The sequence below is a fragment of the Sorex araneus genome, chromosome X, assembly GCF_027595985.1.
Source record: "Sorex araneus isolate mSorAra2 chromosome X, mSorAra2.pri, whole genome shotgun sequence".
Classification (NCBI taxonomy): Eukaryota; Metazoa; Chordata; class Mammalia; order Eulipotyphla; family Soricidae; genus Sorex; species Sorex araneus.
This window is the reverse complement of record NC_073313.1, coordinates 104056926-104082497: the sequence shown is the minus strand read 5'-3', so window position 1 is coordinate 104082497 and position 25572 is coordinate 104056926. Positions and strand designations below refer to the sequence as shown.

Below are 25572 nucleotides of genomic sequence, written 5' to 3'. Positions count from 1 at the left end.
AATGTTTATCAAGATTTTTCTTCAAATGTATAAAGTTGGTTTTGATAGACATATTGCTAATTTTTTTAAAAATATTGCAAAGAGATAGCATGGTATAGTTGAGAAGGCAATCTTTCTGAATCTTGGTTCTTTTTATTTCAAAATCTCAAAGGTGGACTAAATGATTTTGAAAGCTCAGTTATAAAATTTATATTGTTCTCTACTTTGTATTTATCTAAAATGAACAAAGACTTAATTAGTATAGGATTATTCATGCTAGAACCACCCTGTGTGGGCCAGAGAGGTAGTACAATGAGCAGGGCACTTGCTTTGCAAGCATCTGACCTGGGTTTGATCCCTAGCACCCCACATGGTTCTCTGATTCCCGCCAGGAATGATCCCTGAGCGGGAGTGGCCCCACACCACCCTTCACAAAAGAGCAATAATATCATCCTTTGTTCACACAGATGTTTTTCAGTTAGCAAGAGTTAACTGAAAGTATGTTCTATTTTATTTTACTTTACTTGGGGAGTTTGGTGCCATATTGAGCAGTTCTGGAGACTACTCTGGACTGCTCCAGGTTCCATCCCAACAGTACTATAGTGTACTGTAGTGTAGTTAGGAATTAAACCAGGGTAGGCTGCATGTAGGGAAATCACTTAAACCTCTGTATTATCTCTCTAGTCCAGGTTTTATTTTTAATGAATTATTAGTTTGTCAGTGTTATTATATAAATAAAAAATTGTAATTGAATTTCTGTTCATAGAAATGCAGATTATGCATGAAGCCCAGTGAGCTGGCATCTAGTCTCTCTCTCTCTCTCTCTCTCTCTCTCTCTCTCTCTCTCTCTCTCTCTCTCAAAGCTCTGAGAAGAATTAGTTAAAGGAAACTAATTTTATCATTATTCTTTTTCTCTATTTAGTCATGGACTGTTTTATTTTAGAGGTGGATAGTAAATGGTCTGAGCCTTTCATTTTTGTTTTTTACTGGTAAAAGATGATTGAGATATTTAAGATGAATGAATAAAAGTGTAATTGCTGCTTGATAGCAGGACAAAAAGAAGCAAGATATAAGCAAAAATTCATTTCTTTTTTTAGCAAAAATCATTGGACAAGAGGAAGGGAAAATGTTTGCTGAACAATAATATTATTGTTCACAATTTATTATAACCAGATCAACAAAGCTTTGCTACTATGTGCAATATACCTGAGTAAAAAAATAGCAACTATATTTAACACATAATTCACAACAAGGAGAATTACTCATTTATTTTTTATCTTTTTTGCAGGGAGATAGAGACTTCATAATATCTAAATTTTTTCTTTAATCATATTCCTCTACAAACATGCATTATTTTGCAACAAACTATATCTTAATAAAATAAACTAGATTTTCTGTTTTTATTTCATGCAGTTCTTTTAAGTTTGGTAACATTTTCATTTCTTCCCATTTTCAATATTATACTTTTTCTAGAATATTCATCAAAAGGGATTAATTTAAAATTTAAAATTATTGAATTAAAATTGTATCTTTGATTACAAATATATATATTCAAATATTAAAGTTGGAAAATACAAGGTGTTAAGAAAATTAAATAACTTATACTACCAGTGCTCTGCTAATATAATGGTGTATTTTTTTAAATCTTTTTTGCTATACTTGTCAAATTACTTCTTTCACATTAAACAGTATTAGAAACATATGTATGTCTTTTAGCACATACTTTAATGGCACCATAGTATTTCTTTGGAACATTACAGTTATTAAATATTTAGATGATTAAATGTAATATTTAGCACAATACATTTTAATCATGGGGGGGTGGATATATTGTCTCTCATTTTTGGCATTGTAAAATGTAGTGAGAACATGTTTAGATTTTATTATTTTTCTCTGTCTAGACCCCTAAAAAAAATTATTATGGGGGCCGGAGCGATAGCACAGCGGGTAGGGCGTTTGCCTTGCACGCGGCCGACCCGGGTTCGATCCCCGGCATCCCATATGGTCCCCCAAGCACCGCCAGGAGTAATTCCTGAGTGCAAAGCCAGGAGTAACCCCTGAGCGTCGCTGGGTGTGACCCAAAAAGTAAAAAAAAAAAATTATTATGTACTGAGTTAAAAGGTATGAATATTTTTAAATTTTTATGTTATAAAAATACGTTGGATAATTGGTTCATTTATATTAATATTGATACCTAACAGTAGAGTATCACCACTTCTTATGTGGATTTTAAAAGTAACATTTAAATATTTTTTATTATTTTATTATTTTCAATTACAAAATGAGATTAAATTGATACATAGATGTAATGAACAATGCAAATATGAAATAGCAAAAAATCCATTAATATTTGATACATTATCAAACTATTTTATATAAAAAGATATTTCTAAGCTTTCAGTTTTATGTCTTATTTTTAATATTAGTCATATTAGTATAATCATAAGCTAAACATCTTGTCTGTTTTTAGCTTCAGCATATCTGTAAAATCCTCAGTACTCATATGGATTCTCTGCAGTGGATTGATGAGAATTCAGGTAAGAGTTTATTTCATACAAGCTAGCTATATTGCAATCACTGTCACTGTCATCCCGTTGCTCATCGATTTGTTCGAGTGGGCACCAGTAACGTCTCTCATTGAGAGACTTAATGTTACTGTTTTTGGCATATCCAATACGCACGGGTAGCTTGCTAGGTTCTGCTACTCGGGCTCGATGCTCTCGGTAGCCTGCTGGGCTCTCCGAGAGGGGCGGAGGAATCGAACTCGGGTCAGCCACATGAAAGGCAAACGCACAACTGCTGTGCTAGAAGGTAGGTTGTGTGTACCATGACCACATGAACTCAGTTGTAGGGATATTTCTTAACTCACGATTTATCTGCATTAGTTCTGGAAAACTATAGTTACTTGGTTTTTAAATTTTGAAATCACACCAAACAGTGCTTCGGGACCACTCTTGGTGGTGTTCAGGGAACCATGTGGTACCAGGGATTGAATTTGGCCCTCTAGCATGCAAAGTTTGTTTTCAAGTCCTTTAAACTACCTCTCTGGTCTGTAATTGCTTAAAAAGAACAAAAGAATGATAAGCTCGAAAAATATTTAAAATGTGGCTTTGATAGGAATAAAGTATTGAGGGTCTATGCACAGGACTGTTATAATTACGCCTTTTATACAATTTTGACTTCAGCCATATAAAATTTTACTCAAAAATTAGTATTTACCTGAAAACATGGGAAGAAAGATAAACGTTAAAATTTAATACAAATTGAAATTCAACAAATCTAGCAACCAAATACAGATAACTGCTTTTGTTGATTTATAATTGACTTACAATACTATATAATGTATCCTTTTCTTTTTACTCTTTTTTGTGTCTTGTTATCTCACATCTGTCTTGTTTATATTTCTACTACTACATTACTGTTTATCACCTTACTTAGTGTTTTGTGACTTTTTTTTGCATTCAGAATGCCTCAAAATTTCTTGTAGGACTGGTTTGATGCAGATCATCTTTTTAACTTTTGTTTGTCTGAAAGTCTTTACTCCTCCATTGTATTTGAATGGTATTCATGCAGATTAAAGTATTCTTTCATGGGTGGCAACTTTGCCTCAGTAATAAGAATCTGTCTTTCCTCACTTTGCTAGCCTAGTTTTAAAAGAAAAATTTGATGAAAGCTTGAAAGACTTTACTGTTGTATGTTACTTCCCCACCTATAGGATAACATTTGATTTGTCCTTTTAGCCTTGCCTCAGGGAACCTAGTTTACCTTAAAGCAATGTCCTTTCTGTATGGATACAGGAAGACAGTTATTATTATGCTTTGTAACTTGGAAGTTGATTGACTCGAATAGTATTTACTCCTGGGCATCTGCTTTCTCACTCAGTTACCATTAGTTCCTAACATCCCAAAAACCAGGGTCCCGAAGAGGGATGGAATGGACCCAGGGCAAGCTTTCAGCTACCCTGGCATCGAAATGGGTCAGGCCAAAGCGCCACAATACTCAACTATAAGTTGAGAGCCTGGTCATAGATAAATGCTGTCATGATCCAAAAGTAACGATGAGAATAGGATGCTGCTGGGGTTAGGAAGACTAATCTGACCTGAAGACTGTGGTCTGGAATATATAGTGAGATGTCCTCACAAAGAACCAAACTTTAAGTTTCATATATCTCTTACTGTGCTCATACAGAATGACATTGCTAGAAATATTTGAAGTAGATTTACTACAAGTATTTAAGTGGATTACTAGCTGAGGAAGGAAGGAAGTGAAACAAACTTGTTTAGATCCCACCCTTGAATGGATCTCCTAGTAATCTGGAGTAATCTCCTTAGATGAGATTTTGTTAATCTCCTGGAGGAGTGGTCTTATCCTGCTTTGTTGATTTGTTAATGTTCAACACACCTTTGTGTCACTGCCCTGTGTGTGATTGCTGTATAAGCTAAGACTGTAAGAGAAGTGGGGAAAGAGAAGACACAGAAGCAGGAGAGAAGACACAGAAGCGAAAGGGAAAATACAAAAGCAAGGGAGAAAGAAGACACAGAAACAGCAGAGAAGGCACAGAAGTGGAGGAAAGACAAAGAAGCAAAGCACAGAAGACACAGAGGAGAGAAGACACAGAAGCAGAGCACAAAGCAAAAGAGAATCAGTGGAGTCAGAAGCAGGGGACAGAAAGAGAACAAAGCGAGTGAGAAGAATCGAGAGCAAGTGGGATTCCAGAGACTGAAGAAGCAGAAGGGCTCTGGAGAGAGAGAGAGATAGGAAGAAGAGAGATCGGAAGAGACCAGAGGAGAGACTACAAAGACCGAGACAGAGATAGAGAGACAGGCAGAAGAGAGCACAGTGGTACACACAGAAGCAGAGCACAAGGAGGAGCCATCCCGATCTGGTCCATACACAGCGGTTCGAGAGCACCAAACGAGAGTGGCGAGAGAGAGGGAGAGAGTGCCGCCCTGAGAGCCTACAAACAACACACATCACATCACCCCTTTCCACGTGCGCATGTGTCTTTGTATTTTTTAACCCACCCAGCAACTTTCAATGTTTTTCTTTATTTGGATTTTTTGAGGGGCATCCCAAGCAAACTTCAAGGGCCATGAGTACCACTCCTGGTAATACTCTGCCAGCCAAGTCAGATGATTAAATTCTGGGTTCCTGTTCAGGCCATCTATGGTAAGGGCAACCAGGGTCATACCAGTATTGCTCAGGGGCAAACATGGCTATACCCTGTGGTACTTGGCAAGAGGATGATGTGGTCGTAGGGATTAAACTGGTATGATTGCATATGCAAGATGTGCAACACAGCCCCCATAGGTATTTCCCCAAGCTTTTTTTGAGTTTTGATAATTTAACAGTTGTGTGTTGTGATGTGTTTAGTAAATATTGTTTTGGATTCATAAATTTTGGTATTATTTTAGATTCCTGATATGTATGGTTAGTTCTTTCCTTGGTTATAGGTAGTTCTCAGCTATTGTTTCTTTGACTATGGTCTCTGATCCTTTTCTCTTTTTCTGTCTTCTGGATACTCATCATTATGGTAACTACTTTTAATTTTAAAAAAAATTTTAAATTTTGTTATTGTTTTGCTTTTTGGGTCACACCCAGAGATGCACAGAAATCACTCCTGGCTCATGCAGTCAGGAATTACTCCTGGCGTTGTTCGGGGGACCATATGGGATGCTGGGAGTTGAACCCGGGTCGGCAGTGTGAAAGGCAAACGCCCTACCCGCTGTGCTATTGCTCCAGCTCCGGTACCTACTTTTTTAAATAGAATCTATTTCAGGTAACTTTTGAATGGTGTTCCTGATAACACAACCTTAATAGCAATGTCCTTTTTCTTTTAGTGCCATCGAACATATAGATCATCTCAATACTCTTTCTTTTTTATATTTTGCTCTAATCTTTGTAAATAATCCATCAGTGTTTGTAGTTTCCATTCTTGATATCCATTCTCAAACTTCAATCTGGTCTTAATATATAATATTAAGGGTAAAAAGCATTGGGAAAAGTCTTATCACTGTATAACTGTCATTCCGTTGTTCCTCTATTTACTCGAGCGGGCACCAGTAAAGTCTCTATTCCTCCCAGCCCTGAGATTTTAGCAGTCTCTCCTTACTCATCTTTCCCAACGATTGGCGGCTCTTTCAGGGTCAGGGAAATGAGACCTATCGTTACTGTATTTGGCATATCAAATATGCCACAGGTACACAGGTAGCTTTCCAGGCTTTGCCCGTGTGGGCAGGATACTCTTGGTAGCTTGCTGGGTTCTCCGAGGTGTGTGTATGTGTGTGTGTGTGTGTGTATGATGTGTTGCCTACTGATTGAACTCCATCAAATATGGTGTGATAATTACGGAAAATGGGTAGGAAGTGTCTTATAATGTGTCCGGAAAGTGGCCTGGAGTGTGGCGGCGGTTGGGGCAGGAAGGGTTCTCACCAGCCCCCTTTGGGGCACCCCAGTGAAAACAAGCCTGGCATGGAGTCTGGTGGCATGGCTATGGGAGCCTCATTTTATACTTCCGTCTGGGAGGAGCAGCCATTGAGATCTGGAGGGTGGCCAGTGAGGAGCAGGCTGTGGCAGGGTCTGGCTTATGGGTGTGATCCTTGGGTCACTGGAGATTGGGGGATAGCTGGCAAAGGATCTCTGCTTCTGGGTCCCGTTGAGTCCAGAGTCCAAAGTCACAAAGTTCTGCATTATCTGAGTTCTGTGGGACTTCATTCATGCGTGAGTCTTGGCTGGAGTGTCCCGAAAGCGGCCTGGAGCATAGCAGCGGTTTGGTAGTGGAGGTCGGCTGCTGGGGCTGGGTCCCTTGGGGTGGGGAGGGTTCTTACCCGCCCCTCTCTGGGGTGCCCCGAGTGAAAACAGCCTGGTGTGGAGTCCCAAGCTGTTAAGAAAAATCTTAAACATTCTTAATAGGTTTATCATTGCTTCAGACTTTTAATACTATTATCAGTGATATTTCATTTATAATATTATAAACGTGTATATAGTATATTAATGATGATAGAAACCAATATTTTCATTGAAAGAGGAGCTATATTATTATTTTTTATAGTTTTCTTTTTTTCTGTGTTTGGGCCACACTGGCTGTGCACACAGCTTACTCCTGCCTCTGCACTCATGGTTCTGTGCTTAGGGGACCATATGAGTGCCAGGAATCAAACCAGGGCCATTCAAGGAAAGCCTTACCTTCGATACTATTTTTTGGCTCACTGTATCAATTTTTATTCTTCCATACTTGGAGAGAAACAAATGCATGCATCCTAATTGCAATGAGCACACCTAGAACCTTGCCATCTTCTCTCTGTGCTAAAAGAACCAAGGCTTTTGGGCAAATAACTGATATCTGGTCTCAGGCAAAGAAGTGAAGAGTGAGTTTTCACTTTAATACGAGAAACTAAAGACTGTTAAAAGGCTAATGAGTTGTATAAAAATGCAAGACTGTTCTTGACTGTGCTCCTGATGGCTAAATTGGCATGGTTTTAACATCAAAAAAGAATAATGACAGTAATTTATTATAATATTTTGAGTTGAAATGAAGTCATGGCTCCAGAGTGATTTTTCCAGGTGTGTATATGAGTGACTGAGTGAATGAGAGAGAGAGGGGAATAATTAGAAGGTATAGTGAGAAATCTTTGTAGAGGCATGTCAGCTAACAATTGAAGAAGGAATGGCAGAATTAGAGAGCTACATTAAAACATATATTTCAATAGAAAAATTTTATTAAGCTCACCGTGGTCTTAAATAACCTTGCTTCATTTATAAAATGTTTGGCTGTCATTCATTTCTTGGCAGGAAAAATGTGCTATCAGGAAATGGACTAAATACAGACTGCAAGTTACTGATTTAATTTTTGTAAAAATCAATTATGTTGTGGCATAATTTATATGCCATATATTTTATCCATTTAAATTATATAGTTTAATGAGAAAAATCATCATTTTGCAGGACTTGGATAATGACTGATTTTAGCAAGGGCAACCAAGGAATTATAAGATCATTGAGCTTAAAATTGTTGGGATGAAATATATTTGCACAGTACCTAAAGTATCATACCAGAGATTACTAATTACAAAGGAAAAGAAGTGCCTTTGCATCAGAGCTCTCAGAGAATATCCCTTTAATCAAATGATCAAATTTGATATCACCAATAATGATATAACTTAGCACTATGTGCCTATTGATCTGAAAGGGTAAAAAACAGTCCATAATATTATGTACATAGTATTTTTACTAGACGTGTATAGCCTAAATGTAATCAGAAAAATAATAAGACAATTTATATGTGTGGAATACTAATGTAATATTTTTAGTAAAAATGTTTAACCTAATAATGTCACAGGAAAATAGTTAGAAATACTATGTGTGAGACATTCTCAAAAATAATTAGCTTATAATTTTCAAAGAGTAAGTAATGAGAAGCAAAGAATTTCAAAACAAAAATTTATGAGGGCTGTCTTATGTTGAAATCACATAATTGAGTCTATCATGTTCTTTTCTCTGTAAATCTTATTTTTATAAAAATACAATCAATTTACAATAGTGTAGATGTTTTTGGAGCATAGATTCCAAACTATCACTTTAACTTACATTGATACAGGATTAAAAGCAAAAAGATAGTACTTAAGACAAATGTATAAATTGCATTTGTACTGAGTATTTATTGACATTAAGGAATTGTTATTTATTTTCCTTGTGTGTTAATGTGGTCATATAGTAAATTATTTTTATTAAAAGAAGTAATGTGATACAGTAGTAAGAAAGATTTTGCCTAAACCAACACAATTTGTGAGGAGAACAATGGAGTAATCTATGGTAAAACAGTAGTGGCAGCTGGGGCTGGAGAGATAGTAGAGGTTTTTCTTTATGTAAATGAAAGAAATAGGGCTGAGAAAGGTTTGATGATTTCCCTAAGAACATACACCAAATTTGTTACAGATTTTAGATGAAATTCAAATTTCTTACTTAGTTTGCCTTTAAAGTCAAAGGCAAACTAGCTATACCAAGGGTAATCATTAGCCAGAGATAGAACAGAGGGTAAGGAGCTTGCTCTTCATGCAGCAGCCAACCAGGTTTCATATCAGGAAATGACCTGATCAAGTAATAATCTAATAGTTTTTGGTATGTAGTTGGTTTATTTTGCTTTTAAAGAGTTAATAAGATTATGCTGCTAAAATGATCTGTGGACTGAGAAGTTCTAAGGTTAAACTTCTTAAGGAGTCCATTTATTCACATTCAACAACAGATGTAGGAAAACCAATATATACACTTTTAAGAGAAATATCTATTTAATATCTAGAATCTTAATATCTAGAATCTTTTAATATCTAGAATCTTGGTACAGGTATTTCCTCTCAATAAAACAACAGCTATTACACTGATCTTGTCATTTATTTAACAAAAACATGAGCTTTATAAGAACTCACGGCTGCTTCTCCAAGAAGGGAGCATAAAGTGAGGCCCCCATAACCATGCCACTGGACTCTGTGCCAGGCTGTTTCCACTTGGGGCACCCCAGAGGGGGTTGAGTGAGAGCCCTCCCTGCCCCAAGGGACCTAACCCCGGCAGCTGACCTCCACTACCCAACCGCTGCCACACTCCAGGCTGTTTTCCACACGCTCAGGCCGAGCCTCACGCATGAGTGAAAGTATTCTGGGACCGTACAATACATTATCATAGAGGGAAATAAATATATATGCCTCTCGGAGAGCCCGGCAAGCTACTGAGAGTATTCTGCCTGCACATCAGAGCCTGGCAAGCTCCTTGTGGTGCACTTGATATGCCAAAAACAGTAACAATAACAGGTCTCATTCCCCTGACTCTGAAAGAAGCCTCCAATCATTGGGAAAGACAAATAAGGAGAGGCTGCTAAAATCTCAGGGCTGGGATGAATGAAGATGTTACTGGTGCCCGATCACATAAATCGATGAATAACAGGATGAAAGTGATACAGTTATCAGCTTTATGTGAAGAGAGGGGCGGCTAGTCATTTGGTTTAGCCCCTCCCAATTTCAAGACCTGGAAGCTAGAATGAGAGACAGATATATTAGGGCCAATTTTCGACCGAGAAGAGGAAAAAATTGTTTTCTCAATACCCATCTGATATGGGGTTAATCTCAAGATATATAAGCAATGGTAGAATTTTGCAAGAAAAAAACAGCCAACTCCATCAAAAAATGGGGAGAAGAAACGAACAGAAATTTGCTTAAAGAAGAAATACAAATGGTCAGAAGACACATAAAAATGCTCTACATCCTAATCATCAGGTAGATGCAAATCAAAGCAACAATGAGACATCATCATTAATCACAGAGACACGCATCTCATCAAAAAGAACAAGAGCAAGTAGTACTGGAGTTGATGCGAGGAGAAAAGGATTCTCCTTAATTGTTGGTGGGAATGTTGACGATCAAGCCTTTTTAGAAAACAATATGGACATTCCTGATAAAGCTAGAGTTTGAGCTTCCAAATGATCAGCAGTACCACTTCTGGGAATAAATCCCGGGGCCCAAATATACACAGAAGAAATACCATCTAAACTTCGATATTCATTGCAGCACTGTTCACAATAGCCAGAATCTGGAAACAACCGGAGTACCTGAGAACAAATGACTGGATAAAGAGACTATGGTGTATCTACACAATGGAATACCACGCAGCCATCAGGAAAAATGAACTCATGAAATTCGCTTATTAATGAATGGACATGGAGAGTATCATGCTGAGTGAAATGAATCAGAAGGAGAGGGATAGACATAGAGTGACTGCACTCATTTGTGGGATAGGATGAGATTAACAGTAGAAACAAGGGCCAGGAGGATAGGCCCATGGTTGGAAGCTTTCCTCAAATGCTGGAGGGAGAAGACAGTTGGGATAGAGCAGGGAGCACTATGACAATGATAGTTGGAAATGATCATTATAGGTAAGAGCTGCGTGCTGAAAGTAGGTAAAGAAACAATCATGATAACCTCTGAGTATTTCAAACCATAATGCCCAAAAGTTGAGAGAGAGAAAAGAATCAAAGTTCCTACCATAGAGACAGGTTGAGGGATTGGGGGGGGGGGGAGGACATTGGTGGTGGAAAATGTACACTGATGGAGGGATGTGTTTTGGAACATTGCATGACTGAGACCTTACCATTAACAGCTTTGTAGCTCTATATCTCACAGTGATTCAATAAAAAAATAAAGATTAAAAATGTCCAACAGGAGAGAGAACAAAAGGGAATGCCCTGCTGAAGAGGCAGGGCGGGGTGGTGGGGGTTAGGCTGAGGGTGGTGGGAGGGATACTGGGAACATTGGTGGAGGAGAATGGGCACTAGTGGAGGGATGTGGAAACAAAATGCAAACATGAAAGTTCATAAGTTTGTAACTGTACCTCACGGTGATTCACTAATAAAAATTTAAAAAATTAAGTATCGGCACAAATGCTGGCCGACTTCGACCACGAGTGTGGAAAGGTCGGATTGCAGCTGAGTCTCAACAAGATGATGTTCATGAAAAACGAACTGGTCCCTGAAGCTCCATTTGCTCTCAACGGAACGAACATCTCCGAATGCAGCAGCTATGTGTACCTGGGTCGAGAAATCAACGAGGAACGACATGGTGCCAGAACTGCGCAGGAGGAAGAGAGCAGCATGGAATGCATTCAGGAGCGTCGAAGAAGTGGTTTAAGAGAATGAAGAACCTCCGACTCTGGGCACATCTTTTCGAGTCCACCGTTCTTCCTGCACTAACATATGCCTCAGAGACCTGGGCCCTATGCAAACAGGATGAGAATATTATTAGGGTATCCCAAAGAGGAATTGAAAGAGCTATGCTGGGAATATCATGTCTCACTCAAGTGAGAGAAGGAATCCGGAGTTCTGACCTCCATCGACGGTCAAAAATCAGGGATGCTGTCTCGTTTGCCAAGGCATCAAAAAATCAGATAGGCTGGTCATGTAATGTGATTCAGAGACGACCGCTGGACTAGAGCTGTTACCGACTGGATCCAGGGGACGTCAGAAGACCTCGTGGCCGCCCACCAACTAGATGGTCAGATTTCTTTGTCAAATCCCTGAATGAATGATTTGAGGCTCTTCCTGTTCTTGGAGCAAGCAGATATCATTGGGCTGCACTAGCATGCGACAGGGACAAATGGAGACGTTACTGGTGTCCGCTAGAGCAAATTGAAGGTCAACGGGACTATAAGTGATACAAGTATCAGCTTTAAATGACACAGAAATAATACAGTACACATTAAATAAGTTAGAATATTAAAGCTAGCAATCAGCTTATCAAGATCCATTCATGAGATGAAGAATCAGCCTCTTTCTTCCTCTAATCAACGTAGTATTGACTGTGATAGGACTTAACTAAAAAGGGCTGAGATATAATTACAAGAGTATTGAATAGGCAAAGTCTGAGCATGGACCTTTATTGACCAGCTTTCACATTTGCTGCTTATCCACTCATTAATATTAACTATGCCTTTTTCTTCCTGTTTAGCAAAGATAATTAGGAATTAGTATTAATTATTGCCAAATACCAGTTCCCTCTTGTCTTTCTTTTTGTGAAAACTGTCAAGATTCTTTTGATGAGATTGGCTTGATGGCAGTGCCGTAGTCTCATATCTCTCTCTGATTTGGCAGTCACTGAAACTGCAGCAACTCTAACTCTTTTGGGACCTCTTATGACAGAGTTGGCAATCAATCCGAGCCAGTTTGTTGTTCATTTAAAATACGTGGGGCGACTTGTCTTTGAGGGAGGGAGGCATTAGGGGTTAAAGACATTTTTTTGTTTCATCATCTACCAAATCATTGTTGTGTCATTAGTGTTTCTTACACACCACAGTAAGGGAAAATCTTATACATGTCATTATTTGAATGTTCCCCAAGTATTTTCATGGCACTTTATATCTTTAATTATGCATCCTAAAGCTTCAAGATTAAAGTATTAAAGTATATTACATCTATAATCAGTGCAGTCTCGAATGGATTAAATTTTATTAAATTTTAATAGCTGCACACACCATTTAGACTTCTGTTTAGGACAAGAAAAGAAGCATCTTTGGAATAATTAAAAAATGCCCTGCGAAATTTTGTGATTTTTCAAAATACAGTCCCATCATTACTAAATTTCTGTGAAAACCTAGCTGTTTTTTGGCATAAAGCAGTCATCTAGAATGATACAACTAAATCGTGCATAAAGGGCTGTAGTATCATTTTAGGAAGTCATTTGCATGTGATATGTCATAAAAATGCTTCATTGTAATTCAATGTTAAAATTTAGTATTTGAGAGAATAGGTTCAAAGTAGAGTTTTCGATGTCTAGGTAATTTTTAAAGAAATTTTGGGATAGGCAAGAAATAAAAATATTTTTATTACTTTCAGCTCTCTCCTATCTAAAGATTGTCAAATGTCTAAGATCCCACATGATGCCTTTGAATCCCAATTTAAGTGCAATTTTTCCTCTTTTATTTTCTAAAATGGACTCTTATTTTTCTGACTAAGGTTATTTCTTTTACCTTCTCTTTTCCTTTTTCTTTTTGAAATCTGGGTCATGCTGGATATCAGTGAGGTCATCTCATGTTCTGGGGTATATACATTTCAGACACTCTGGCTGCTTTTCATAGTCTAGAGATGTGGTAGCAACACTACGCAATTGCTGTTGGTGGGGCTCACTTTAAGGTCTCTTAAGCTTAGCAGAGCCAGTTCATTGGCTGTTTCTTGCTGCAGTTTACCTAAAGATATATTATGTCTATTTCATTGTTTAATAAGTTACCTATTTATTCTGTTCCTCATTATAGCCAAAAGAGATTCATTCTCATACTACTGTTCCTTGAGTCTGAAGTATATATAAGAGGTTAGATAGGGTGCTAAGACTAACATTATTAAGTCTTTAGCTCCTGTTCGTAACAAGTGTATAATAGATAGCATTCTCATAATTCTGCTTCCTAAACTTCCTTTTCTGTATGTAAATCCTGATTTGAAATACACTCAATACCTTTGCAGAATTAGATTTCTCACTAATCCTACTTATGTACATTTTGTGCCCAACTGAATTTCTGGAGAGCCTCCCCAGATGAATAAAGTGAAACATGATTTAAATCACTCCTAAACAGTAGAATGTGTATTGTTTGTGAGATACACAGATTTTTCTTAAAGGCAATTTTCTTCCTGTTAGTGTCTGAAATCTGTAAATATATGGGAGCCTTGTATAATGCTGTTTGGGGACCAATGCTCTATAACTAATTCAAAGATGCTATTTTATATTGAAGTCTATCCAGATGGAATTCAGATATGTATGACTTATTAAGTGCATTCCAGTGTTTGAAGGAACAACAAATGGTATTTATGCTGTGTTGGCAATTATTAGCTCAGCATAGTGCTTTTTAATTTAAAATTTTCAGTGTTTAACAAACAGGTTCACAGTAATAGAAAATGTGCTGTTTCAATGGGATTCTGAAGATCCAGCTCCTAGCACCAATTCTCATTAGCTCTCACCTTTGGAAAGCTATTGGGCCATCTAGAGTTTCAAATTATTTGCAGATTATTGTGAGAATCAAAGCAGGTAATATTATTAGGCATTGTGAAAACTGAAATGCTATATAATTGGAAGGTGTTAATTAGAAGCAAGTCAAAAACCACAGAGTAGTTGTAAGTCTAATAAAGCATCTATTATGTGCTAAGACACTGCTGTACTTAGTGGAGAGGTATAAACATTAATAGAACATAAGTCTGCCTTAAATAGACACAAAGTGCAAGGATCGTAGGCCCTCAAGAAAGAGAAATAGTATTTTCTGGATGAGGGAGAACTGGAGAGTAAGAGTGTCTGAGAACCATATGAAATGTAATTCTGTGACCTTTAAAATTTTTAAACTTTTTATTGATTGAGGTTCTGTGATTTGCAACTCCCTTAATGATGGTTTCCCTTGAACATAATTCCAACACCATAGCCGTCACCAGTGTACCAACCTCCCTCCCCAATAACTCTAGCATCACTCCCAGTCACCACCCACCCACCAAATGTATTGTGTGGAGCAGTTCCCCTTTTTGTTGTCTTTGGATTTTTGTTACTACCTTGTTGTATATCTTTTTTTTGGGGGGGTACATTCTCAGGGATGGCTTAGGGGTTACTCCTGGCTCTGCACTCAGGAATCACTGACTTCTCAGCATTACATGCTCGAGTTCCATCCATGTTATAGAAAATTGCTTGATTTTATTTTTTCTTAGAATTGCATAGTATCCCATTGTGTGCATGTACAACTTCTGCTACCTTTTAAACCCTCCTCCAAGAAATCAGGATGGCCTCACCATCTTTTTCCCCCTGAGGTATATTTTTAAATTGGATTTCTGTGAGAGACAGACTGGACTAGAGCGTCTAGCACAGCGGGTAGGGTGCTTGCCTTGCACGCGGCCGACCCGGGTTCGATTCCTCTGTCTCTCTCGGAGAGCCCAGCAAGCTACTGAGAGTATCCTGCCTGCACGGCAGAGCCTGGCAAGCTATCCGTGGCATATTCGATATGCCAAAAACAGTAACAACAAGTCTCACGATGGAGACATTACTGGTACCCGCTCGAACAAATCTATGAACAACGGGATGACAGTGCTACAGTGCTATTTCTGTGAGAGATACTACTATACACAGGCAAAATTTCTCATCAACATCCCAATGAATTAGAAGCAAGACCATTAGAAGAAGTCTTATGGCAGAAATGAGAGCTTTGTGTATCTCTAAAAATACTCTTCTTCCTATAGACTGTAGTTTGCACAAAAAAATCTAGGAGTATGTCCTACATTTCATTTCATATATTTTTGGTCTAGGTCTAATACACAGTTATCATTTATTTTGAGTTAATTTTTATATGATGTGAATAGCGATCTGGTTTTATTTATTTATTTGCATATGGCCGTTATCTTTTTCCAGTCCCATTGTGGAACAGGTCTTCCCCTTTTCCTGTTTTATAGACGTGGCTTTTCTGGCTTACATTAAATGACTATGTATTTGTAGATTTGTTTCTGTTGTACTGTATTTTATTTCATTTGTTTGTATACATGGTTTTGTTCTGAAACCATAGACTTAATTATTTCATTACAATGTATTGGAGTCAGAAAACATGATGCCTTCATTTTTTTCTTTGTTTTTCTCAGAATTACTTTGGATTTTGAGCTTCTTTATAATTTTTAATCCATACAAATATAAATATTGTTAGTTTTGTTTCCCTAAAAATGCCACTGATTATTTGATACAATGCATTCTATACTGCTTTAGGTTAAAGTAACCATTTTAAATAAGGGCATTCTTCCAATCCTTGACTAGGGGATTCTTGTGATTTCTCTGTGTCCACCTTTTATTTCTTTTTGTAATATCATAGTTTTTACTGTACAAACATTTTATCTCTTTTGTTAGGTGATCTCCAATGCATTTTTATCTTTTGTGATGCTATTTGTGAATGGATTCATTTCTCTATTTCCCTTTCCTCTAGAATATCCTACTAACTCATTATATATAAAAATACAACAGGGTTGTGTATATTGTTTCTGTATCTTACAGTATTGAACCTGTTATTTCTAGTAATTTTTGTTGATTTACTTAAGGTTTTCTGTGTATATTATTTTACTATCCACAAATAGCCTTGGTTATGCTTTTTACAAATCAATTCGTTTAATTTCTTTTTCTTGCCAAGTTGCTCTGGCAAGGACTTAAAAACTATGTCTATGTTGAAAATAGTATTGAGAAAGAAAATTCTTGTTTAGGTTCTTAAAATTTTTTAATGTAGGAGTACAGCTATTATTCAGCCATCGATTAAGCTGATTGAATTGGGCATGAACTCTACTTTACTTTAAAAAATTGTTTTAATTGGATATCCATTAGATAGACCATTACAAAGCTGTTCATAATTGGGCTTCAGTCATACAATGATTCAGCACCCATCGCTCCACCAGTGTACATTTCCCACCACTGATGTCCCCAGTTTCTTCCCCCAACGTCCCACCCCCCCTCCATCCCCAGCCTCTACCTATGAGAGGTACTTTCCTTTTTGTTCTCTATCTACTTTTCTTTTTGTTCTTTATGGTTTGAAATACAGTTGTTAAGAGGTCGTGGTATTTGTTCAGGACATTCAGAATTTTTATTGGGATGGTAAGGCTGAAATAGATTTTCAATTGGGTGGCAGTTTGGGGGTGTGGATGTGACTGCTGAGGCTTCTGGAAGTACAGGGGGATGGGGGGAGGTAGCCCATCCCAACCCTGAGAAAGCCTGGAGATTTCATCACAAAACCTGGGTACCAGAATTTTCAAAAGATTATGTCTGTCCTGAGACAGTGGAGTCAGACTGGGGGTATGGCGGCGATTTTGGATTGTGGAAGCAAGTGGCTGCCAGGGGCTTTGCTTGGGCAGGCACAGGCCAACCTGCCCCGCTCTGATTTATCCCGGTCTGTTCAGCCATGCACAAGTCCAGGCTTAACTGTGGCTTTTAATCTCTTTCAAGAATTATTTATGGGTCTCTGAAGCAAGGTCGGTAGTAGAGCTTACATGGTGGAGCTGGAGTTGGTTCATGGGGTTGACTGCCAGTGCTTCCATGAGTATTGGGAAATGTGGGGCAGGTATCCCATCCCAACTCTGAGAAAGCCTGGAGATTTCAGTCACAAAACCCACATACCAGAATTTTCAGCAGATTATATCTTGGTGAGGTTCATCCTGAGATGGATGGTGTGGTCAGGCCTGGGGTATGGTAGCGATTTTGGGTTTTTGCTGGGGGCTCTGCTTGGGCAGGCCACCAGACCAACCTGCCCTCCTCCGATTTATCTTGGTCTGTTCAGCAATGCAGCTTTTGATCTCTTTCGAGATTTATCTATGGATCTCTGAAATAAGGCCAATAAATGAGCTTGTATAGCTGAGCCGGAAGTGGTTTGTGGGTGTGGCTCCCACATACCTAACTTTTGCTCCTTTAATTTCTTGGTAAACTTTGTGCCAAGTTGTTGGGGCACAGCCAAAGGCACAGCGGCAATTTTGGGGTATCAGGAAGCCTGAACACACCATCAGGCTGCTGATGCACTCACCCCAAAGGTCAGGTTGACCTATTGGTGGCACCATAACCCCCTAGGTCTTAAAGTTGGAGCTTACAGTTTTTCACTGTTGAGTATACAGTTAGCTATGAGTTTGTCACATGACTTTAGTAACGCTGAGGTCTTCTGTTTCTAAATTATTTCACATTATTATCATAAATGGTTGTTGAATATTTGTGAGCATCTTATTTATTTATTTATTTTTAGTTTTGGGACAACACATGATGGTGCTCCTGGCTTCCTCCTGTCTCTGTAGTCAGTGGCCATTACTGGTAGGGATCAGGTAACCATATGGGGTGCTGGAGATCGAACCAAGGTCAGCAATGTAGAAAGCAGCACTCTACCTGCTGTAATATTTCTCTGAAACCTTGAGTATCTGTATTTATGAAAATATGTCTTTTATTTTTCTTTTTGATTGGTACTATGTACGACATGAATTAGTTAACCTATGTAGACTGTCCTAACTTCCATGGGCTGAGTACCATTTGGTCGTGGTAAATGATTCTCCTTATATGTTGTTGGAGAAATTCACAAGATCTTTTTGAGATAATTTGCATTTAGATTCATCAGAGCTGTTGGTTTTTAAAGTAATTTTCTCATGTTTTTCCTGATTTATAAACCTGAACAGTGATAAAATGTATTTGGGAACTTCCTCCTTCTTTTAGTTTTTAGGAGATTTTGAGCATTATGGGTAATAGTTCTCTCAAAGTTTTATTTTGGAATTCATTAGTGAAGCCACCTGGTCCTGGGTTTTTGTTCTCAGGGAGATTTATGTTTTATGTTTGCTACTTTGATTTCTGTACTTGTAACTGACCTGTCAAAGCTTTCATTTCTTAGTGTAGCCTTGGAAATTTGTATGAGTCTAAAAATTGTCCATTTATTTGCAATTGTTCCATTTCTTTGCATGTTGATAATTACTATAATCTCTTATGATCCTTTATATCTACAGTATTAGTTATAACTTTTCTTTCATTTATGATTCTATCAGGAATTTTTCTTATTTTCCATTGTAGATCTAATGAAGGTTTAATCAATGTTATGCACCCTTTCAAAGAACCAGCGCTTGGTTTCATTGATCTTTTGAAGTGTCTGATTATTTCACTTATTTCCCCTCTAAGTTTTTATTATATATTTCCTTCCATGACTTTTGGTTCTATTTATTCCTTCTTTTTGAAATTTTACAAGGTTGAATTAATTTAGCCTTAAGATGTTTGTTCATATGAGCTTGTATTTTGAGAAAGATCTCTCTTAATTCCTGCATTGCATAGGGTTTGAAATCTTGCCCTTCATTTTCACTGCTCTCTAGGTAACATTTTTTTTTTATTTCATTGAATCAAGAAGCGTGTTGTTTAGTCTCCACATGTTTGAGGCTTTTTCCATTTTCTTTTTTTTTATTATTGATTTTATGCCTCATGCTAAGAAAAAATGCCTGATAGGATTTCAATCTTCACATATTTATTAACATTTCTTTTGTGTTCCAATATATGACCTGTCCCAGAGACTGTTCCATTTGGACTTGCGAAGTATTTGTATTCTATAGGAATATTTATGCATATATGTTGTGTTTCACGTTGATCACTTCATTTATGCCATTATTTCCTTGTTATTTCTTTTTTTGGATGATCTGTGCATTGCTGTAAATTGTGTGATGAGATCTCTTTTAGCTATAGTGTTGCTACCAATGTACCCCTTGAGATTGTTAATAATTATTTTTCATATTGGGGTGCCTCCATGATATGTGCATATATACTGATAACTTTTATATTTTCTTGATGAATTGACCCCATTGATTATTATTTAATACCTATTTTTATCCCTACTACCTTTTTCCAGATGAAAGTCTGTTTTATCAAATGTGAAGATAGCAGTCCTTTTTTGTTTGTTTGCTTTTTGCTTTTTGGGTCACACTTGGCACTGCACAGGAGTTACTCCTGGCTCCGCACTCAGGAATTACTCCTGGCAGTGCTTGGGGGACCATATGGAATGCTGGGAATCGAACCTGGGTCAGCCACATGCAAAGCAAATGCTCTACCCGCTGTGCTATTGCTCCAGCCCCCCTTTAAAAGTCTTTTTTGTCTGCTTTATTGGACCGGTACAGCGCACTCTAGCCTTTCACTCAGAATCTTTGATTTTTGGGGAGACCTTCTCATGCAGTGTTCTGAGGGCCACCCCTGGTGATATTATGCAGGGCTAGACTATACAAAGTTGAGTTCAGTGATGCCTTGCTTCTCTGATCCACTGGTGATCAGGGCCTCTAGGCCCAAATCAGTGGTACTAGGGGGACTGTGTGGTCCAAGGCCTCTGAATTCCAGGCTTTATACCTTTGAACTAACTACCCTGCCCCATTACTGTCTTTTTATCTTCAAGTCCACATATATTTTTTGCAAAGTTTTTTTAACTGCAAAAAAGAGGTCAATTTATATAGTCATACAATCTTTTTATTACTTTTTCATATGGTAGATTACATTGATACATATACTAAAATAGTGAATCAGCCATACAAAATAGAATAAATTTTACATAGTCGAGGCTTTTAATTACTTTTGTACATGTGAGAATCAGATTAATAGTATTTTCTTGAATATCTTAATTGTATGAGTTTTTTAAATGCTTTAAAAGACACTAATCTATAGCTCTCTCTCTCTCTCTCTCTCTCTCTCTCTCTCTCTCTCTCTCTCTCTCTCTCTCGGTACTGACTGTCTTCTCCTGGTTCAGTTATTTGGGTTATACTGACCTTTAACTTTTAGAATATTTCATGAAAAAATAACATTGATTTTTTTAAAGAATTTGGTAGAATTATTCAGTGAAACCATCTGTGCCTTGATATTTCTTTGTGCGGGGACATATTTTAAATGACATATTCGATTTATTTAATGCTTCTAGGACTATGCAGATGATCTTGGTTGGGTTTTCATAATTTGTGCTTTTCCTAAAATTGATACTTTTCTGCTAAGTTAAATTAATAAATATAATGTTGTTCATGAGATTCTTTTTTATACTTTCCATAATTATATGGTATATAGATATATACCTGCTTTATTCACTATGTTGGACATTTGTGTTTTTCTCTATTTTTCCATCTTGTAGTGGTTTTATAAATTTTATTGGTTATTTTAGAGTAATTAGTTTTAGTTCCATTGTTGTTCCTCATTGTTATTTCAGTTTTCCATTTCACTGATAGCCTTCTGTTGCTATATTCTCTGCCTTCTTTTTTCACTGGATTCATTTTTCTCTTTTTCTATTTCAACAGAGGAACTTAGATTATTGACTTGAGATCTCTACTTGTTTTTAATAGAGTTCTCCTTGAAGTTCTTCATGGTCATCAGCATTTTTTAACCTCATTTGTCATCTCTTATATCAGTTTCTCTGATAGTTCTTTTGATATTTATTATAAAGCTCCATGTTAACAAACATCTGCACATAGATATTCAATAGGCCCCTAAAATTAAACTTGATTAAAATTAAACTCATTATTTCCAGTGTCTTAGATATCTCAGATCTGTAATTCCTTCCATTTTTCTTTTTGTTAGCTAACAACTGCTGCTATTCTTGCTCAGGGACTTTAAGGTAGCCTATTTCTATTTCTTGAGTACATAATATGGTAATATTCCTTAAATAGCTCCTGAAAATTCTGTAAGTTCCCATTACCACTGTCCTATTCCAAGAAATCTTTTATCTCCAACCTTGAAAATTAAGTAGTTTTATAAAATAAATATTTATATTTATTTATAAAATATCAGCTCCGTATTCAACATCACATTTCTAACTCTCCAAGGCAATCACTTTCAAGTATTTCAGATGTGGAGGTGTTTTGTTAGTTTTTTTAGTTTTCTAATAAACTTTTCTTTCAGCTTTCCGATATATTTTTAATCAATATTTAAATTTTGATATTTGGTCAAGTATTTTTTGGGCCATGTAGCACACTAGTTCTGATTTTAAGTTTTCTCTGTCTTTGAAATTTTATTTCATCATGTTCTTTACTTTTTATATATTTAGTCTGCTTTTACTTTCAATCTATCAACTTCACATTCTTGGATTCATCTCTTCCAGAGATTCTCTGCCTTCTACTCAGCTAGGTGCTCCTATGGATAGCAGTCTTGTATACTATTTACTTAATCACTCACTCTCATATCTCATAGGTCTTTCTTATACTTCCTGTCTCTAGACTTATTCTCTTATTTTAATATAGCATTTATTCCATAAGCTTCCTGAGAAAATGCATGTAGAATACATTTTTTGAGACCTCAAATTTGAAAAGGCCTTTATTCTATCATTACACTTAATATTATTTGTTGTTAATTCTAGTTTGGAAATAACTTTATCTTAATTTCTGGAAAAGCTGTCCATTAGTGTTTCATAAAATTTTTGTGCTGTCTTTATTGCCATGTTTTATTTCTTTTGTGGAAGTTTTCAAGAATATCTCTGAGATAGTGACAGTTTAGATGATGTGTTTCATCTAAAACATGATTTTTTTATGTTTCTTTCATTGAGATGGTATTTGGTAAGCCTTTTTACTTAAGAAAAGAATTTTCAGTTTGGGGAAATTTTCTTTCTTTTTTAAATTCTTTTGTTGGATCGCTGTGCATTATAATTATAAAGTTATAAAGTTTCAGGTGTTCAGGATACCAACACCTGTCCCTTCACCACTGTCTCCTGAAGTCCACCAATATCCCCAGTTTCCCTTCTGCCCCAGCCTGCAACTATGGCAGATACATTCTGGAGCCATAGCTCAGCGGCCTTTCACGCAGCCAACCCATGTTCGATTCCTCCGCCCCTCTCGTAGAGCCCAGCAAGCTACCGAGAGTATGGAGCCCACACGCCAGAGGCTGGCAAGCTACCCATGTGTATCGGATATGCCAGAACGGTAACAATAAGTATCTCAATGAGAGACGTTACTGGTGCCTGCTCAAACAAATCAATGAGCAACGGGATGACAGTGACAGTGACATTCCCCTTACACCATTGTCCTAGTGTTCCCTTTTTAAACTTATTCCACCATCTCTACTCCAGTTACAAGCTTCCTACTGAAGACCAGTTTCCCTGCTCTTTGACTTTCGTGCATGACATTAGAAAGAGGTCTGGAGTTTTCATTTGTTTTTACATATAGCAGATAAGTTTTCCTTAAGCCATTGGCTGAAGATGGTTTCCTTGCTCCACTTCATATTTTTTCTCCTTTATCAAAGATTAACTGATTACACCTGACCATCTGTCACTGGATTTTCAACCCTATCCTATTTTCAACTCCTATTCTCTTTTTTTTTTTTTTTGAAGGAGATTTCTTTGGCTATTCTGGGGCATTTATTGCTCCATAAGAATTTTAGGATCATTTGATCTATTTCTTTGGAAAATGTTATGGGTATCCTTATTGGTGCTGCATTGAATGTGTATTAATGCTTTGGCAATATTGCCATTTTGACCATGCTAATCCTCCCAATCCATGTACAGAGGGTGCGTTTCCATTTCCTATGTCCTCTTATTTAAGTAGTGTTTTGTAGTTTTTTTCATGTAGGTCTTTCACCTTTTTAGTTAAGCTGATTCCTAGGTACTTGATTTTCTAAGGCACAATTGTAAATGTGATTCTTAAAAATATCTCTTCTGATAGGATCACTAAGAAAATGATGGTTGGAAGAATTGATTGGGATGGGAGATGTGTGCTGAAAGTAGATAAAGGACCAAACATGATAAACTCCCAGTATCTGCATTGCAAACCATAATGCCCAAAAGTAGAGAGAGAGTATGGGGAATGTTGTCTGGCATCGAGATAGTGGGAGGGTGGAAAAGGTGGGGGTATACTGGGGATATTGGTGGTGGGGAATGTGCACTGGTGGAGACATTACTGGTGCCCGCTCGAGCGAATCGATGAACAATGGGACAAAGTGCTATTTCCTCTATTATTCGGAAAAATAGGGTTCTGAAAATCCTCTTCCATTTTTTAATATAATAGATTATTCTAACTTTCTTTAAAAAGTATTTTTATTTAATTAAGGAACTTTGATTTGCAAATATATTGATAGTTGAGATTTAAGCATATAATGTTTTGACACCAATCCCACCTAAATTTCTTTTACTACCTCTGTTCTCTTTAGATTTTTGTTAAATTCTCTAGGACTTGTACTCAACTTTGTATTCTATTGATCTTAGCTTTCTGCCATATTTTTATTTTTCAAGAGCTTATTTAATGTTTTTATGGCTGTGTATATACATCTGCATACCTGTATATGTATTTTTGATAACAAATATCTTATTTTGTAGGATATTTGATAACAAAAAATCCTACTTTGTATGTTTAGTACCATCTTTCAAGGGAATTTTTTTTCATCTTTTGGCTACATCCAGCCATGCTCAGGGCTACTCACAGACCAATGCTTGGCTGGTTGCTCCCTGGTAATTTTCTGGGGATACTAATTTGCCAGTGACTGAACCCAGGCCTCCTGCATGTAGACCATTCATTTTACTCCACTAAGCCATCTCTCTTGTGTTGGAGTCTCAGTAGCCGGCCTGAGACTTTGACTAAACCCCCTGCCCCCAAAGCAAGAGTCGGCCCTGTTTACAGGGGCCCAGGGGCTCTGCATTCCATACACTCCAGCATTCCACACACAGGCACTCTGGTTGAGGAGACAATGGGATGAGGGGTGTGACAGTTAACATTTACCTGAGCTAGTTAACATGGTCCTGAGATTGGGGAATACAAATCATTAACTGGCATCTGTACTGAGCTCCACTGGGTAAACGTGATACATGCGTGGAATGTCCCCCCACCCTAGATTGTGTGTATAAAATCCCCTGTGTAAGAATCAATAAACGGAGTCTGCTTGACCACCAGGCTTCCCCGCTCTGCTCGGTGACCTTCTAGGTCGGCTTCTTTCTCGGCAGTAGGAATCCTGCGGCGAGCAGACGGCCAGGGCAGAGGCTTCTCCCCTTCCCACTCCTTCTCCCATAGGGAGTAAGTCCGGTGACTTCGGGGCTCATAATCCAGTGTGTCAGGGTTGACTGGCCAGGACCCCGACATCTTGGCCCAGGAACTTACTGATTTTTTAAAAGATTTTACTATGTCTAGATTGCTTCTTGTTTATATGTTTGGTTCATACTGGTCCTTCTCTTTTGTGATTTGGATTGCCTCAAATGTCTGTTTTTTCTCAAATGTTTCTTTAGCTTTCCTCAAATGCATGGTGATCTTCATTGTCTATTTATATTCACTAACAAAATATTGGAAACTTTTATAGATGAGGTTGATTAACTTACTATCAGATAAACCTTTTTGAATAGACCTTTTCATTGAGTAACATACGTTGTCCATAAAATTTTATCTATCTTTATTTTGTCAAATTCTCCATAGAAGCATCTTCCATATCTTAGTTAGTAAGCAGGACTGCAGAAATAGTACAGCAGGTAGGACGCTTGCTTTGCATGTGGCCAATCCTGGTTTGATTCCAGGAATCTTATATGGTTCTGAGACCACCAGGAGTGATTACTGAGTGAAGAGCCAGGAGTAACCCCTGAGCACTGCAGCGTGTTTTCCCCAAACCCACCTTTCCACCCCCGTCTGCT

The 25572-nt window shown here is 37.5% G+C and overlaps 1 protein-coding gene across 2 annotated transcripts in view; it reads left to right on the top strand.

Moving 5' to 3' along the window:
* Positions 1 to 25572, top strand: part of NUP62CL (nucleoporin 62 C-terminal like) — a 105414-nt gene that overhangs the window by 68774 nt on the left and 11068 nt on the right. For both annotated transcript variants that reach the window (XM_055122473.1, XM_055122474.1), the window contains one exon: positions 2450 to 2516. In XM_055122473.1, the coding sequence (XP_054978448.1) occupies positions 2450 to 2516 (67 nt within the window). The remainder of the gene's footprint in view (positions 1 to 2449; positions 2517 to 25572) is intronic.